The sequence below is a fragment of the Canis aureus genome, chromosome 6, assembly GCF_053574225.1.
Source record: "Canis aureus isolate CA01 chromosome 6, VMU_Caureus_v.1.0, whole genome shotgun sequence".
Taxonomy (NCBI): Eukaryota; Metazoa; Chordata; class Mammalia; order Carnivora; family Canidae; genus Canis; species Canis aureus.
This window is the reverse complement of record NC_135616.1, coordinates 39,853,929-39,870,595: the sequence shown is the minus strand read 5'-3', so window position 1 is coordinate 39,870,595 and position 16,667 is coordinate 39,853,929. Positions and strand designations below refer to the sequence as shown.

General features: G+C 55.1%; 3 protein-coding genes across 12 annotated transcripts; 2 read left to right on the top strand and 1 right to left on the bottom strand.

Annotated features, from left to right (window-relative positions):
* Positions 1-685: 685 nt before the first annotated feature.
* Positions 686-4,500, top strand: MRPL24 (mitochondrial ribosomal protein L24). 3 transcript variants are annotated; one of them, XM_077901148.1, is made up of 6 exons: positions 686-833; positions 2,618-2,964; positions 3,045-3,140; positions 3,343-3,446; positions 3,719-3,849; positions 3,948-4,500. In XM_077901148.1, exons 2-6 carry the CDS (start codon positions 2,782-2,784, stop codon positions 4,082-4,084), a joined length of 651 nt encoding a protein of 216 aa, XP_077757274.1. In that variant the 5' UTR covers positions 686-833; positions 2,618-2,781; the 3' UTR covers positions 4,085-4,500. The 3 variants fall into 3 exon arrangements, with proteins under 3 accessions (XP_077757274.1, XP_077757276.1, XP_077757275.1); XM_077901150.1 differs by having other exon boundaries at positions 698-833; positions 2,615-2,964; XM_077901149.1 differs by having other exon boundaries at positions 791-942.
* On the bottom strand, positions 4,462-11,010 carry METTL25B (methyltransferase like 25B). 8 transcript variants are annotated; one of them, XM_077901140.1, is made up of 8 exons: positions 10,872-11,010; positions 7,834-7,958; positions 7,518-7,625; positions 7,076-7,138; positions 6,743-6,886; positions 5,597-6,078; positions 4,997-5,181; positions 4,462-4,721 (listed from the first exon to the last, which is right to left on the bottom strand). In XM_077901140.1, the coding sequence occupies exons 1-8, from the start codon at positions 10,993-10,995 to the stop codon at positions 4,600-4,602; spliced, it is 1,353 nt and encodes a 450-aa protein (XP_077757266.1). In that variant the 5' UTR covers positions 10,996-11,010; the 3' UTR covers positions 4,462-4,599. The 8 variants fall into 8 exon arrangements, with proteins under 8 accessions (XP_077757266.1, XP_077757267.1, XP_077757261.1 ...); XM_077901141.1 differs by having other exon boundaries at positions 7,518-7,710; positions 10,872-10,953; XM_077901135.1 differs by lacking the exon at positions 10,872-11,010 and adding an exon at positions 10,355-10,796.
* Positions 11,011-11,395: 385 nt separating this feature from the next.
* On the top strand, positions 11,396-16,345 carry ISG20L2 (interferon stimulated exonuclease gene 20 like 2). Its single transcript, XM_077901145.1, is given in 4 exon segments — positions 11,396-12,045; positions 12,047-12,356; positions 14,186-14,386; positions 15,428-16,345. Coding segments are annotated over 4 exon segments (1,044 nt in total). The 5' UTR covers positions 11,396-11,626; the 3' UTR covers positions 15,542-16,345.
* The last annotated feature ends 322 nt before the right edge of the window (positions 16,346-16,667 follow it).

The following is a 16,667-nucleotide window of genomic DNA, read 5'->3' as shown; positions in this document are numbered from 1 at the left end:
GAAGCGTCTCCTTGTACTCATGCCAGCCGCTGGGGAGCAGTGCATACCCCCCAGTCACCTGGGGGCTTGCCCCCAGCAGTGGGGGTGAGCGGTGCCGGAGCCTGACCCCCACCCCCGACCCCAGGACACAATGGGACGGGAGGTGCAGGGGCTGGTTTGGGGGAGCCTTGCTGCTGCCTCGAGTCAAAGCTACAAAGCTACGGATGCCTGCCAGTAAGTGGCAGGAAGGGCCGGGGAGCTGGCGACACCCCGAAGTGCGCGGAGTGGCCTGAGCAGGTCAGCATCTTCCAAGCCTCCCAGAGCTGACATTTTGTGACAAGCTTATGGACTGGCCTTTGAAGGGCCCACGTTTCATCCCTTCCTGCAGAAGCCCTAGGGCAGTTTCTTAACCTGCCCTGCCCCCTGCAGCAGACTGGGGGGCGCGGGGAGAGGACCGTCCGCAGCCCAGCCTGGAAAGGGAAGCCCTGTGTTTCCAATAGGAAGCCACAATCCTCTAGAAAATGGAGACTTCCTCTCTGGAAACTACAATTTCCAGCGGCCCTCGGCAGAGCGCGTGCTGGGACTTGCCCCGCGCCGCAGCCTAGCCTTCCCGGCCTTCAACTCCCGACGTGCCTCTCGGTGTTCTTACGCTGCCTGATTTCCTACCCGACCGAATTTCCTGTTTCCAGCTCGCCTAATAGTGACGGACGGACTACAACTCCCAGCTTGCAGAGCGAGGTTGATTTGCGCGTCTGCTCCGCATTTGGACTCCCATTTCCCATAAAGCCGAGGGACAGGGGCGGCGGGCTCAGGGCGCATGCGCGGGCGGCGCGGCGGCGCGGCGGGAAGCGGAGGTGAGCGTCCGGGGCCCGCGGTCCTGACCTCGTCGGGCTTTCCCGGGAATTGGGGGCCGGAAAGATCTTGGTTTGCCCGGGCCGTGGCTCGGTCAGCTGCTTGGAGCGGGTGGGTGCTGAGGACTGCTGGGGCCGGGGGCGGGCGGGACGGGCTTCCCGAGGACAGCCCCTCCGGGGTGTGTGGGCGCGGAGGGCCGGATCCTGGGGGTCCCCCCGCCCCCCCGGGGCTGCACCGCGCGCGGCCGAGCAGCGACCCCGCGGGCGTCCTGGCCGGGACGCCGGTGAACTAGCTCCCGGGGCTCCGTCGTCCACGGGCTGGCCTGGTGCTCGCACCTGCCGCTTCCCCCCTGCGTCGGGGTCGGCCGATCTGCGCTCCGAAGCGGGTACCCGGTGCGCATGGGAACCCCGAGGCCGCCGTTGGTCGGCAGGACGTTGGCAACTTTTTTTTCCACGTGAAGAAATAGAAAAATGGGGATCCCTGGGTGGCGCAGCGGTTTGGCGCCTGCCTTTGGCCCAGGGCGCGATCCTGGAGACCCGGGATCGAATCCCACGTCGGGCTCCCTGCATGGAGCCTGCTTCTCCCTCTGCCTGTGTCTCTGCCTCTCTCTCTCTCTCTCTGTTTGTGACTATCATAAAAAAAAAAAATTAAAAAAAATTAAAAAATTAAAAAAAAAAGAAAAATGATCCGACGGTTCAGATAAACCACTTGGTTTCTTTTCCTTTTATCCCAGTGTGCATAGTTGGAACCTGTAAACAAATGTGAAAGGAACCGCGCCCCCAAACAGTTCCTTTGCTCCGAACAAGTCCTGGGGCTCTTTCCTAAGCATAAATGTTTAAAGCCTGTGCCAGAATATGTATGGTTTTTTTTTTAATTTGCCTAAATGGCACAATACTATTCGCATTATTCTGTACTTTGTTAAAATATTAGAAGTAGTTTGAAGGACACCAACAACCCCGTAAAGTTTCAAGGATGACAAAACTAGCCCAGGCGTTAAGTTGCCCTGGATCCCAGAGGAAGATGCTGAGCAGGTGGGCACCCAGGTCTCCATGGCTCCGTGTGCTCCTTGTGCCACAGGAGTGCACTTTATTTGCACTTTTAAGTGAGACTCTGTGCTTAGCTGTAAAATAACATTAACGATCCCTGCTCTATCCCCCCCCCCCCATTTTTTCCCTTTTTTCTTTTTTAAGATTTTATTCATTCATGAGAGACACAGAGAGAGGCAGAGACACAGGCAGAGGGAGAAGCAGGCTCCATGCAGGGAGCTCGACGTGGGACTGGATCCCGGGTCTCCAGGATCACACCCCGGGCCGAAGGCAGTGCTAAACTGCTGGGCCACCGGGGCTGCCCCATTTTTTCCCTTTTTAAAAAAAGATTTATGTATTTCTTAGAGTGCCCGGGGGAAGGGTGTGGGCAGGAATCTCTCTCCGCTAAACTTGAAGTCCAAAGCAGGGCTGATCTCACAACCCTAAGATCAGGACCTGAATGGAAATCCAGATTCAGCGGCACCTGGGTGGCTCAGCGGTTGAGCGTCTGCCTTTGGTTCAGGGCAGGTCTCAGTTCAGGGCTGGAACTAGATGGCATGGCATGGTCTCTGGCCTCAGGGAACATTTTGGACCTTGAAGTCAGATATGTGTGGGTTTGAACGTCAGTTCTCATATAGTAGCTTTATGAGCACAGACAAGTCACCGAACTTCTGTTAAGTCTTTCCTTGCATCTTTGCCCACACGTCTCTATCCGTCTATTCTGGGGGTTTGTTTTTTAATCTTATTATTTTTTTCAGCAGGCTCCACACTCAATGTGTGGGGCTTGAACTCAGGACCCTGAGATTAAGACTCACATGCTCTCCCGACTGAGCTGGCCAGGTGCCCCTCTGTCCGTCTTCTTGAAAGCTGACTTGGAAGGTTTCTGGATCTTCCCTGGCCAGGGGATTCCTCACGGCCTCCAGCCATGCGTCTCTCTGCCCTGCTGGCCTTGGCATCCAAGGTCACTCTGCCCCGAGACTACCGCTATGGGATGAGCCGCCCAGGCTCTCTCGCAGACAGGAGGAAGAATCCTCCAGGGACCAGGCGGCGCCGGGTGGCTGTGGAACCCATCTCTGATGAAGACTGGCATCTGTTCTGTGGGGACACAGTGAGAACCTTGGATTGGGCAGAGTGGTGGGGGTCTCCCGGGGCAGAGGTCCCCTCCCTGACCCACATGTCTTCCCGCAGGTGGAGATCCTAGAAGGCAAAGATGCTGGGAAGCAAGGCAAAGTGGTGCAAGTCATCCGGCAGCGCAACTGGGTGGTCTTGGAGGGCCTGAATACAGTGAGTGGAGAGAGGATGGGGTGCTCAGGAAGCCCGTTCCGTGTCACTCTGCGTGAAGAGCAGCCAGGGAAGGAGGGAGGGAGACTAGCTGCAGGGGTGGTGGACAGCCCACTATGCTGCTGTTCACTGGGGCCGAGTGCTAGCTGTGGGAGGCAGGCCCTGTCACAGTCCTTGGTTTTCACGTCCCCTCTCTTTCGGACAGCACTACCGCTATGTTGGCAAGACCGCCGAGTCCCGGGGAACCATGATCCCTAGTGAAGCTCCCTTGCTTCACCACCAGGTCAAATTGGTGGATCCCGTGGACAGGTAAACACAGGGGCTCTGGCCAGAGGGCTCCCCTCTGCGAGTCTGCGTAGGTGTTGGTCACGCATACCAACGCATTCCAAAAGGAATGGTGGATGTTCCTGAAGTTGAGAGGGGCCATCTGTCTCATGGATGTGACCCCTACAGGTCACCCGGGTTAGAGATGGAACAGCAACAAGATGGTGACCTTCATGTTTTCAGCCATTGACTTTTTGGGGTGAAATGCAATAGGAAGACCGGGTTCTCAGGCTGGATTTCTCTTTTACATCCACCAGGAAGCCCACTGAGGTGGAATGGAGGTTCACGGAGGCGGGCGAGCGGGTACGTGTCTCCTCAAGATCGGGAAGAATTATCCCCAAACCTGATTTTCCCAGAGCTGACGGCATCGTCCCTGAAACGTGGACTGGTAAGGCTGGGGGAGGGGCAGGAAGGTGGGCTGGGGGGAGGAGTGGGAGGGAGGGTGAACAAGCCCTCCCACCCATCTCCTTTCCTCTGGCTCGACAGATGGCCCCAAAGACACATCAGTGGAAGATGCTCTCGAAAGAACCTATGTGCCCCGTTTAAAGACACTGGAGGAAGAGGTGATGGAGGCCATGGGGATCCAGGAGACACGAAGACACAAGAAAGTCTACTGGTATTGAGCCTGGGAGAGCACTCCTCCCTCTGCTTCTAGCCCTGAAGGACAGGCCACTCCTGCTGCAGACACCAGCAAAGAGCCAGGAGTCCTCCCCTGGGTGCAGCCTCCCCATCCTCTGGTAGCCTGGCACCCCTAACCACAGTGCACTGGCTTCTGGGACTGACGCAAGAGGTGTTGGTCCTCACACAATGATAGAGCCTGGATGGAAGTTAGCCAGCTTCCAGGGGGGCCAGGCCTGCAGGTTGTGGGAGAGAGACTGTCCGTGTCTATGTTTATGTCCGTCCGTGGATGTGGGTGGTCCAGCTGTGGCAACTCTACGACTCAGTAGGGGTTGGTGCACGTCTGTGTTTTCTTACACTGACTAGAAATGGCAGGGAAATAAAGATTTCACTTGTTTAATAAATTAAAAATAAATTTTTACATAGCATGATGTTATCACAGAGAAACCAGAGTTCCAGGAACATAGAATGCTGGTTCTTTGGGCAAGTGTGGTGGCTGGGTGGTTTCAGAGAGGGTTTGTCAGCTGTCTTCCATCTCCAGAAGAGAGAAGGCTTCACCCAGGGGCCTCTTGGTAGCCACCAGAACCAGGTTTCTGGGTGAGAGTGCAGGACTGAAGATCGGCAGGAGCTCAGCATAGAAGCCTAGGAGAAAGGCAGGGCCGCTCTCAGACTCCACTCAGATGCTCCTTGCCTAGCTTATGCATAGTCCTTCTCCTTGCCTCCCAGGGGAGGCCTCAGGCTATCTAGGGAGACCTAGTTCTCTACCAGGAATGTGGGGGTTCTGGCTTAACATGCAGCTCACGGATGTAGGCCTGATGAATGGGAATGTGCACTGACCAGCCCTCTTCGCCACCACCCCCCGACCAGGGAGGAACCCAGGCTACCCAGCAGGTGTGGGAGCTGGTAGCCACCCTTACCCTGCTCCTGAACATAGAGCAGCCGGTCCAGCAGAATCAGTGTCTCTACCAGTGGGGCCAGAAGCAAGGCCAGGCTGAAGAAGGCCACCACTCGGTTCTCCTGGGCCTGGTGGGCCTGAAGGGCAGCCAGATTCAGTGGCAGCTGAGGATCCAGCCCCACCCGCCGGAGTCCCCGCCGCACGTATCTGTGGGGTCAGCCACAGACAGCAATCAGTTTGCTTTTAGGAACCTCCGCCTCCCACTCAAAACTGCTTCCCTAACCCAGCTGGAACTTTGCTCTGTGTGCTACCTACTGCGCATTTTCAGATGTTTCCCTGGCTGTGAGCTGTCTATCCGATAGCAAATTAATCACAAAATTTACTTTCAGCTAGATCTGTCCGACTATTCAGCCATTTTTTTAGCATTTAAGAAATTTGATAGAGTTGTCTGATAAAAAACTGCCTTCCTAAAGAAATGTTGAGGAGCTGCCCCCCGAGACTTCAAAATCAACCCCCTGGGCACATCTGGAATGTCCTTCAGGATAAACTGACAAGTGAAGATGGGAGGGGCATCAGACCTGCAGTTGGTGATGTCCCCTCGTCACCCCCCCCTCAGCCTCACTCTTCAATCTTCAGCTCGTGGACCCTGGGGATCCCCTGCACGCCTGGCCGACGCAGCTCGGGCTGGGCACCCCGGATGACGGTCTCCAGTGCTGCCCGGTAGCAGTGGGTTCGGAGGCCAGGGCCTGATTTCTGCAGCCGCTCTGCATACTCCTCCAGGGCGTGGCAGGCTCCTTCCCGCAGCCTGTAAGGCAGCTCGTGGCCGGGCAGCCCAGCCACCCATTGACTCAGTGGGTAGCCACCAGGGTCACTCAACTTCATGTAGCAGCAGCCCACTGAAGCCAGGGCCACCACTTGAGGACAGGAGAAGTGCCTCAGCAAGGTAACGCTCAGATCCCCGCAGGCATGCAGGCCTGTCAGCAGCAAACGGGCCCTGCTCTGAGGTGAGGTGTCCAAGGGAAGCAGAAGCTCTTCACACAGAGCCGTAGGCTCTACCCACCTAACCACATGGTGTGGGGAGTATCGAGGGCTGGCTCGGACCACCTGTGAGGCAGGAAAGAACACAGGCAGGTGGGAAGTCTGTCTGCTGTCCCTGGGCCATGTCAGGTCATAGGAAGGGACATGTCCCCTGCATTCCTTCGCCAGGAGAGAAGCTGGAGAATGGGAGAGCTGAGCCTTGAATCAGGAGACAGGCTGAACTCTGGGCTTATCACAAACCCCAAACCTCTCTGTGTTCTGGCTCCCTCCTCTGTCAGAAGCCTGGTACCTTACCGGCTACCTCGCACGTGGCTGGAAGGACACACCAGTGTGCAAAGTACTTGGTAACTAGAAAGTGCCTTCAAGATGTGAGGAGGCGGGGAAACCTGGGTGGCTCAGCAGTTTAGCGCTGCCTTCAGCCCAGGGCCTGATCCTGGAGACCTGGGATCGAGTCCCACATCAGGCTCCATGCAGGGAGCCTGTGCCTGTGTCCCTCTGCCTGTGTCTCTGCCTCTCTCTCTCTGTGTTTCTCATGAATAAATAAATAAAATCTTAAAAAAAAAAAATGTGAGGAGGCTCTGGTGAAAGGGAGCCCATGGGCAAGGGGCAGCAGAGTTAGGTTAGAGACCACCACCTCAACCTCAGAAACTGAAGAGTGAGTCCAGCCTTGGTGCCTGATTCCAGCCAACCAGACCCTCCCCTACAGCCCCGGCTGCAGAAGCTGGCCTACCTGTGGGTGCCTCTTCTCTTCCTTCTCCAGAGCCTGCAGGAGCTCCTGGTCCAGGCGCTGGGCTCTCTGCACCAGCCTCTGGTCCCCCTCAATGCTCTTCACCAGCAGCCCCAGCCCCAGGGACATGAACCGGGAGAGATGGCCCTGCAGTCACAAGAGGGAGGGTGAAGACAGCCCCACTCAGTGTTCCCTCCACTGGCAGCCTCCCTAGCCTCCCTGGACACCTGAGGCTCTGGCCCCCAAAAGGCTCATCTACCCTGACTTCCACAACTCCTCAGCATCTTCCTCCAGCTTTCTATCCCCACAACTCAAACTATCGGGGGTCTGACTCACCTGGCCTGAACCTATATCCACAACCTGGGTGCAGCCCGTGAGGTCACTCAGCTTCTTCACCAGCTACAAGAGGAGGGAACAAAGTTCTCCTGGCCACTGGTTGCTGGCTCCCAGAGCAAACACCCATAATGAGGGTGGAGGAGCTGCAGAGGGTAGAGGAAGATGCACAGAGGGCCACAGAAGAGACAGTAGATATGGAAACCAAGAGGAAGGGTGCTGCCCCCAGGCTCAGGTGGTTCTTACTACTCAGCATCAAGAAGAGCTACGTGTTGAAGCCCTGAGCACGCTATGGAGAGGCAAGACAGGAAGATACAGCCACCAACCAACCCATCAAAGGATGAACAAACATATAAAACAAACACAGAAAAAAATAAATAAATAAATAAATAAATAAAACAAACACAGCATTGAGGGGGTGGCCCCTCAGTGCCAGTCGTCTCACCTCCCCCAGCCTCCGGATCTCATGCTGCTTCTTGGCCCTGACGTGTTTCCGGAAGGGAGCTGTCAGCCGGGAGCTCTGGCTGGGGTTCTCCAGGAACTCCGAAGGAGTCTGAAACCCAGGTGTCCGGGTAAAGGCCAGGGCACAGGCTGTAGACTTCAGGGCCAGCAGGGAAAGTGGCCACACCGACCTGTACCTGAGATAGGCCAGCCCCAGTGAATAGCTCTATTACATCCTAACTGTGCCAGTTTACAATTCAGGAAGCCCCAGGGGGACCCTGAGTCTGAGTCCCCCAGCACGGGGCCCCTCTTGCCCATACCTGACCACTTCCCCTTCCCCAGGCATCCCCAGCAGCTGCGTGGCCAGCTGTGGTGGGTTCAGTCCATCCAGCGCTTCCTGCCATGAGCAAGGGAGTGTGCCCCACAAGTTGTCTGTAAAGAATTCCTGCAGAAGGGGAGAAGCAGTCAATTTCTTTAAAAAAAAAGATTTATTTATTTATTTATTTATTCATTTATTTATTTATTTATTCATTCATTCATGATAGACATAGAGAGAGGCAGAGACACAGGCAGAGGAAGAAGCAGGCTCCATGCAGGGAGCCTGACGTGGGACTCGATCCCACAGCTCCAGGATCACGCCCTGGGCTAAAGGCCGCGCTAAACCGCTGAGCCACTGGGGCTGCCCAATAAATAAAATCTTAAAAAAAAAAGAAAGTTCAGCTAAATAACAAATACTTAGAAAATATTTTAATACGTTGTGCACTGTCCAAAACATTTTCCATGTGTCAATGCATTTAATCCTCCAACAACCCTATTAGATAAGTACTATCTTCTCTCCCATTTTACAAATAAGGAGACCGACACACAGCAACTAACTCTTTCAACTCAAAAAGCTAGTAAGCAGCAAAGCTGGGATCTGAAACCAACTGGACTCTAGTTCTTGCTCCTAACCACTCTGCTCTACTGCCTTCCTGTGGAAGAAAACCCTCCAGGCACACAAGTAACTGCAAAGACCCAGGTACCCACCATGTTTGTAGCACAAAAATCAGGCCAGTGTAGGAGCAGCAGAATGAACATGGGAGAAGCTCGTGTCAGACTTCACGAGGCAGCAGGGGGGACACCTGCCTGGCTCAGTGGTTGAGCATCTGCCTTCAGCTTAGGTCATGATCCTGGGGTCCTGGGATCGAGTCCCTCCGTCTATGTCTCTTATAAATACATAAAATCTTAGGGAAAAAAAAAAAGAGGCAGCAGGGGATGGGGATGGGTCATGCAGTGCTTTCTAGGTAACGGTAAGGAATTAAGATTTGATCAAAGCACCTAGAAAGCAAGGCACTATCTTGATCAGATTTACTTTTTTTACTTTTTTTTTTTTTTTTTTTTTTTATGATAGTCACAGAGAGAGAGAGAGGCAGAGACACAGGCAGAGGGAGAAGCAGGCTCCATGCACCGGGAGCCCGACGTGGGATTCGATCCCGGGTCTCCAGGATCGTGCCCCGGGCCAAAGGCAGGCGCCAAACCGCTGCGCCACCCAGGGATCCCAGATTTACTTTTTTTTAAGTAAACTTTACACCCAACATGAGGCTCAAACTTACTACTCTGCCACTGACCGACCCAGCCAGGCGCCTCTGATCAGATTTACATTTTTATTTATTCATTTACTTTTAATTTAAATTCAGTTTGCCAACATATAATACAGCACCCAGTGCTTATTCCACCACAGTGCCCTCAGTGCCCCTCACCCAGTTACCCCATTCCCCCCCACCTCCCCTTCTGCCACCCTTGGTTTGTTTCTCAGTCAGGAGTCTCTCATGGTTTGTCTTCCTCTCTAATTTCTCCCCACACAGTTCCCCTGCTTCCCTTATAGTCCCTTTCACTATTTCTTATGTTCCACATGAGTGAGACTATATGATAACTATTTTTCTCCGACTGACTTATTTCACTCCAGATTTACATTTGAAAGAGCTCAATCAGGCTGCTTTGTGAAGAAATGTCATGGAGAAGAAGTGGACACAGAGGTTAGTTAGGAAATGGTCCAGGAGCAGAGGATGGTGGCTTAGTCCCTGGTGGCATCAATGGAGATGGAAACACAGGAGTGAATCTGGTATCTATTCTGGAGACAGAGCCCCAGGAAGGGCCGGCACGTACATCAATGAAGGAGAGAGCTGGACCAAAGATGCTTCTGGGTCTGGGGGCTGACAGTCAGTGGACGCTGGTGCCACTCATACATCAGTGCATTTTCTCTTCAGGTGAGCCCTCCGACGGGGATTACTGCGGCAGCTGAGAAACCCGGGCTAGGCGGAGTTTCTTCAGACGCCTAAGGCTGGCCCAGTAAAGGAGGCAGCTGGTCTGTCGGCCTCCAGACCTCTCACTGTCCCTACACTGATGAGCCAAGGATTGACTCAAAGCTCGGGTGAAGAAGCACCTCGCACGTTCCCGGCAGGGCTCTGTGGTCCACACTTTGACCGTGGACTTGGGACGGTAAGAAAAACTACCTGTGTACTAGGAATGTTAACAGGTACGGGGCGGGGGGAGACGGGAGACGGTTCTAACCCTCTCTCGCACAGACACTAGGCTGAGACGCATAGAAAGCCGGAAGCCGGGGATCCCTGGGTGGCGCAGCGGTTTGGCGCCTGCCTTTGGCCCAGGGCACGATCCTGGAGCCCCGGGATCGAATCCCACATCGGGCTCCCGGTGCATGGAGCCTGCTTCTCCCTCTGCCTAGGTCTCTGCCTCTCTCTCTCTCTGTGACTTATCATAAAAAAAAAAAAAAAGAAAGTCGGAAGCTTGCGCCCCAGATTCTCCGCCCGCCGGGCGCACCCGCCCACACCCCCCGGGCCTCACGATGATGTAGGCGTCCACGATGGAGCGGTAGCGCGCCAGCACGCGGGTGAGGTTCACAGCCAGCTGCCTCCTCTGCTCCAGAGAGAGGCCGCGCGCCGAGACGCCGGGCATCCCGGGGGCAGGCGGCGGCGTCGGGAGCGGGGCGCGCTGAGCGGAGAGAGCGCCGGAGCCAGTCCCCACGCGGGGACCCTTCCCTGGCCGTCGGCAGGCGCGGAAGACGGGACGCGCCCCTGACGTCACAGGTCGCGACGCCGCGCGGAGGGGGCGCCCCCGGGGGGCGGAGCACCGCGCAGCACGTCACAGAGGCGAGACGCGGCGTCCCGGCTCGCCCCTCCCCGCGCATTTCCCTCCTTCCCCGGAAGTGAGGCTGGCCCCGCGTGCGGCGTTTCCCGCGGGGCGCGGCCGTCCCACCTTCGAGTTGTACCTCCACGGGGCTAGAGGGGCCGGGGAGCGCATCCCGCCCCCGCCGCCCCCCACGCCGCCCCCGCCGCCGCCGCCCCTGCCGCTGCTCACGCACTCAGACTCCCTGGCCTCCCTCCCGGAGGCGGGGGCGCTGCGGGCGCGCGCACGCCGGCCCCCGACGCGGTCCAATCCGCGCGCCTGCCGGCCCGGGCCTCGCCGCCGCGCGCCCACTTCCGCATCCGGCGCCGGGCGCTTCCGCTCGTAGCGGCGTCTGCCGGGAGGTAGGTGTGAGCGTCGGGGGCGCTCTCCTGGGCGGGGACCCCCGCGGCCTGGGTTCCCTGGGCGGCTACATGTGGTCAGGGGGCCTGTCTCGGGAGCAGGGCTGGGGCGCGGCGCCGGCGGAGGGTGACCGGCGGCCCCGGGGGCCGGCCCCGATTGCCGGCATGCGCGCTCAGCCGCTCTCCCCGGGCGGGCGATGCAGCCCCCGCTCCGGCTTTCCAGCTCCGCTTCCGAATGGGACTAGCTCTGGAGAGTGCCAGTGACCCTTCCCAGGCCCTACAGCTGGTGCATTATGGGGCCGCGCCACAACCGAGGCCCTCCTGGCTCACACGGTGCCCCTGACATCTCTCCACGTTACAGATTCGTTCCCACTCTGGGCAGTCGCTCGGATGCCTTTCCAACCTGCAGCCCACGCAGACGGGTCTTGTTTCCCAGGCCTGAAGGCTCTGTGATCAGGCTCCCTTTCTTTCCCAGGGTGTGCTACGGACCTCCAGATGTGGGCCCGTGGGATTCAGCAGAGGATGAGTCCTCTGTCGTGCTGTCATCAGTAAGCCACTCTTCCCAACTGCTTTCCCGCCATCCACTGTCCTCATGTCTACCCTGCTTCTCAATCTGGATTTTGGGGAACCTCCCCCTAAAAAAGCCTTAGAGGGGAATGCCAAGCACCGAAAATTCGTCAAGAAGCGGCGGCTCTTGGAACGGAGGGGCTTTCTGAATAAGAAGAACCAGCCCCCGAGCAAGACACCAAAGCAACATTCAGAACCTATGAAGAAAGGGGAGACTCCTAAGGTGGATGGCACTTGGAAGGTTTCTCCCCTTCCAAAAAAGAAGGCCGTTGCCTCCAGCAGTGGACCAGAGCAGTCCCTGGACAAGAAGACTGCAGTGCCGTGGCTGACACCTGCCCCTTCACAGAAGGCTGGCTCTGCTTTGGCTAAAGTAGATTTGCTGGGGGAGTTCCAGAGTGCCCTTCCAAAGATTAGGAGCCACCCAACTCGCCCCACAAGAAGGGCCCCAGAAGAATCCTACTCAGAAGAATGCCCCACAGAATTCCATCCAGTCTCATTCAGACAATAAGTGCTCCGGAACAACCCAGAAAACACCGAAGAAGATGGTGGCCATTGACTGTGAAATGGTGGGCACGGGACCCAAGGGGCATGTCAGTTCTCTGGCTCGATGTAGCATTGTCAACTACCATGGAGATGTGCTCTATGACGAATACATCCTTCCGCCCTGCCACATCGTGGACTACCGGACCAGGTGGAGTGGCATCCGGAAGCAGCACATGGTGAATGCTACACCCTTCAAGGTTGCACGGGGCCAGGTGAGAGGCATGGGGTACGACAGGAGCAGCAAGGTGGCTGCGCTGAGGTGCAGATCCCTTTTCAGCAGAGGATATCGCCCTAGAAGGCGCCAAAGAAGTTTGGAGGAGGGAAGTGGGAGTGGACTGCCAGATGAAGGGTGCAGGCATGGTGAAGGCCCAGAAAGTTACACAGCTAACGGCTGTGCTGAAGCGAGTTAGCAGAGACCGACCTGAACTCCCCAAAGGAATCATCACCTGGGAAACTAGGAACCTAGAGGACTAGGAGCACCACAGGGCAGAGTAGCAGGTGTGAATGGCGAGGGAATGGGCTCGATTTGGGAGTGCCTTGTAGAGATGTAGTTTGGGGTTGAGAACAGAGAGGTGGAGAGGGTTCCCAAGCAAGTGTGGGAAGTGTTGGTGGCAGGAGCTAGGTGGTTTGTATTCTTGGGACAGGTAGCCTGAAGCGGAGGGGTTGCGTGTCGGGCTCTCACCTCAGTCATGAGCAAACTTCTTTGTGGTAGCCCCAGGCTGGACCCTGGGAGCATCACAGAAGGACAGGAAAAGGAAGGCGAACCTGGGAGGCAAAGGGAGGAGGTGGAGGGGAAACCAGCTGGTCTTCGGAGGCCTCCAGAGGGCGCCCATGGTTCGTATTTTTATCTTTTCAACTTCACATTCTTAGTCTTTTTGGGACATGCTTTGTTCCACTAATTCTTTTCACTCCCTGTTAGTTGGAGGCGCTTCATCAGAGGCAAAGGTGCTGAGTTTTAGATAAAAGTACTTGAGAGGTGTGCCACAGGCCACCAGTGAGCAGGGCTGGGAGAGGCAGAAGGTGGGATGGGTCTGAGATCTCGACCCAGCTTGAATGAGGGCTGGATGTGAATTAATGTACAGTAGAGGTGTTGGTGGACAGTAAACTGAAGGTGCGGTTAGGAGCAAGCAGGAAGCTCAGCAGTTGGGCTCCCATTGAGTTTTCGTCATAAATGGATTCCACAGTGCCCATGCCAGGGTGTGAGATGGGTACGTTCAGATGGTCTGGCCCCTTCCAGGGGGTTCCTGCTGGCTCTGCATGGATTGTAGGACTGTGGCTTTTGTTCACAACCTGTTTGGAGCCCTCTTGGGGAATGGCCTTGAGAGCTTGTGCCTTATTCTTGGTTGTCTTTTTGGTTGCATGCCCTCATGCTTTGAGATCCTGAAATGGTGAGGTGACCTGGTCCTGAGACTAGTGTGAATGAGGTTCCTGAGCAGCTGCTGAGTGAGTGGGAGGAGCTGTAGAGCTGATTTTCTGGGTTGCTTGACCGATTCCTCTGCAGCCTGAGTCTGCAGGTGATTCTTAAGCTTTTATAACTTATAGGTCCTTCCAGAGTCTGATGAAAATCAGAGACACTCCTCCCCAAGCACCATATATGTAAATATTGGCATATGATTTGGGGTTTCTTTTATCTCCCTGGAGCCCATCTTTGACTCCATTGGTTCAACACTTAATGTCTAAGGCCAGAATATGGTAATGGTTAGAGAACTTCTCATAGCAAGCCAGAACTGAACTGGTTTAGCAAACATCTGACACATGAGTGTGATTTGGGACTGGAGCAAATTAATGAGAAGATAAGGAGCCATTGGTGATAGGAGTCCAAACCAGGGTTCCACCACAGGTTACCTGATGAGCAGGTAACAGCTGCTCATCACCTGGAAGTGAATCTCAGATGGAAGAAACGTTGTGGGAGAGGTCGAGGTAAGTGAGCACATGGTGCAAAGAGCTTGACAGGATCTATGACCACATTGGGCTTTCAGGATAGAGGGGCTCTTCTACCTTTGCTGCCTCCTCACCACCGCCTTTTCCGCTCCTATTTCAGATCTTGAAGATACTCACAGGGAAGATAGTGGTGGGCCATGCCATCCACAACGACTTCAAAGCCCTTCAGTACTTCCACCCCAAGTCCCTCACCCGTGACACCTCCCACATTCCCCCCCTCAACCGGAAGGCTGACTGCCCAGAGAATGCCACTATGTCTCTGAAGAGTCTCACCAAGAAGCTTCTAAACCGGGACATCCAGGTAGTGTCTCCCCAGATGCTGTCAGGCCCCCGGCTTGGATGCTGGGGGGCCCTTCTTGCTGCAGGCCCTGGCCCCGAAATTGCTCTGGTTGTAGATGCAGGTGGGGCTGCTCTGATGGGAAGAGCTTTAGCAAAAGGGCCCAGTGTGTAGGGTAACAGTTCCTGCTTTCTACCTCACAGAATGTCCCAGAGGGGTACTTGGAAGAGGGGGAAGTCTTCAAGTGCTGGCAAAACCCTAACTGAGGGATCCCTGGGTGGCGTAGCGGTTTAGCGTCTGCCTTTGGCCCAGGGCGCGATCCTGGAGACCCAGGATCGAATCCCACGTCAGGCTCCCGGTGCCGGGAGCCTGCTTCTCCCTCTGCCTATGTCTCTGCCTCTCTCTCTGTGTGTGACTATCATAAATAAATAAAACATTAAAAAAAAAAAAAAAAACCCTAACTGAGAAAAGAAAGCTTCTTTTAACAAAAAAAAAAAGAATGTATGTATGTATGTATGTATTTATTTATGAGAGACAGAGAGAGAGAGGCAGAGACACGGGAAGAGGGAGAAGCAGGCTCCATGCAGGGAGCCTGATGTCCACTCAATCCCTGGACTCCAGGATCACACCCTGAGCCAAAGGCAGATGCTCAACCGCTGAGCCATCCAGGCATCCCACACATAGTGCTTCTGAAAGTCTGCAAAATGGATGACAGGATCTCTTGTGTGGGCGACAGGTTTGCACTCAGAGAAAGGTGTCCTGCCTGGCAGGAGGGTGGGCACACGTGTGTAGAGAGTGGTTGAGGTTGTGGGGAAGGTGCGAGACTCACAAGGCCTGTCTGTGATCTGGTTGTTGTGTTTGCAGGGTGCAGAACAGCGTGGTGTGTATGGTCCACAGAAAGGTCTGAGGCAGACAGTGTCATAGGAGTTGAACCCTCAGAGGTCTCCAGAGTGGCCCACTAACTCTGCAGCAGCAACAGCATTTGGGGGGGCTGGGGAGAGCCAGTTGGGAAGGAAAGAAATAGTCTCTTGTGGCTTCATGCTACTCTCTTTCTGCTGTATTCAGGTTGGGAAAAGTGGACATTCCTCCGTGGAAGATGCTCAGGCCACCATGGAGCTGTACAAGTTGGTTGAAGTCGAGTGGGAACAGCACCTGGCCCAGAATCCCCCAAAGGACTAATGGCAGTGGGGGCGCTGTGATGTGGGCATACAGAGGCGGCACCACACCCAGGAGAAACCGGGCCATGGACCAGTGGACAGCTCTACCAGCTCCACCTCTTCGCAAGCTCAAGCTGTGAGGGAGAGAGAGGCTCCACCCCAGGCTTAATATTCATTGAAATTTCCCCTCAGGTGTTGTGTTGTGTGTCTGGCTAAGTGTTCCGCGGAAGGAGGAAGCCTCCATGTCAGAAGCAGCCGTATACTGTTTACCTCTTCAATGGTGCTAACCATGGGTCCCAGGGTGCTGGCTCCAGCAGGCCTTCTGACCTTCAAGGGGCAGGGCATACTGGGAAGTGTAGTTTCCCAAACTGCCTTATCGCCAGGGTGTCCCATTTTATGCCTTTTGTTCTCAAGTAATTAGCAGCACCTTGTTTCACTCTGAGAAGGACCCTGGTTGGATGATCGTGCTGCGAATCACAGACTCAGCTTTTGTCTCAGTCTCTACCTACTTTGTGGGGGCATACTGCTTGTCCTTGCCACTCTGACCTCCCGAGGAGCCATTCCTGGTGAGAGGTTCAGTTCTCCTCTGGGTTACGCAGTAGAGGTAAGAGAGCGTGACTTGGAAATCAACTTTTCTGATTTAGGAAAGTGGTGTCTTTCCTAAAGTCATAGAGGATTAATTTAATTTAGATCTCACTTGGTAGGTTTAAAAGAACTTAAAGTGTTTTCATGGGTTTTAGTATTTTACTTTATTAAGCCAAATCTCTAAAGACTCAAATTATTGAGTATTATCAAACATTGATAAATTTTTATAATGGAAAAACAATTGTGTGCTGTTTGTTGTTGTTTAACGTTACGCTAAAAAGTGTTTACGAGGAGGAGCGCCTGGCTGGCTCAAGTAGAGCACACAGTTCTTGATCTCTGGAGTTGTGAGTTCAAGCCCCACATTGGGCATAGAGCTTACTTGGGGAAAAACAAAATCTTGGGCAGCGCTGGTGGTGCAGCAGTTTAGCGCTGCCTGCGTCCCGGGGTGTGATCCTGGAGGTCTGGGATCGGGTCCCGTGTCGGGCTTCCTCCATGGCGCCTGCTTGTTCCTCTGCCTGTGTCTCTGCCCCTCTCTCTCTCTGAATAAATAAATAAATCTTAAA

What these genes read in the sequence shown, in the direction of transcription:
- MRPL24 (XM_077901148.1), top strand. Translation starts at nt 2,782, where the DNA reads ATGCGTCTCTCTGCCCTGCTGGCCTTGGCATCCAAGGTCACTCTGCCC. An exon ending in TCTTGGAGGGCCTGAATACA is followed by an intron (nt 3,141 to 3,342) that starts GTGAGTGGAGAG and finishes TCTTTCGGACAG; the next exon opens with CACTACCGCTATGTTGGCAA. An exon ending in TTGGTGGATCCCGTGGACAG is followed by an intron (nt 3,447 to 3,718) that starts GTAAACACAGGG and finishes TACATCCACCAG; the next exon opens with GAAGCCCACTGAGGTGGAAT.
- METTL25B (XM_077901135.1), bottom strand. Translation starts at nt 10,697, where the DNA reads ATGCGCGGGGAGGGGCGAGCCGGGACGCCGCGTCTCGCCTCTGTGACG. An exon ending in GGGGAAGGGGAAGTGGTCAG is followed by an intron (nt 7,626 to 7,833) that starts GTATGGGCAAGA and finishes CCTGGGTTTCAG; the next exon opens with ACTCCTTCGGAGTTCCTGGA. An exon ending in AAGAGAAGAGGCACCCACAG is followed by an intron (nt 6,079 to 6,742) that starts GTAGGCCAGCTT and finishes CCTGCCTCACAG; the next exon opens with GTGGTCCGAGCCAGCCCTCG.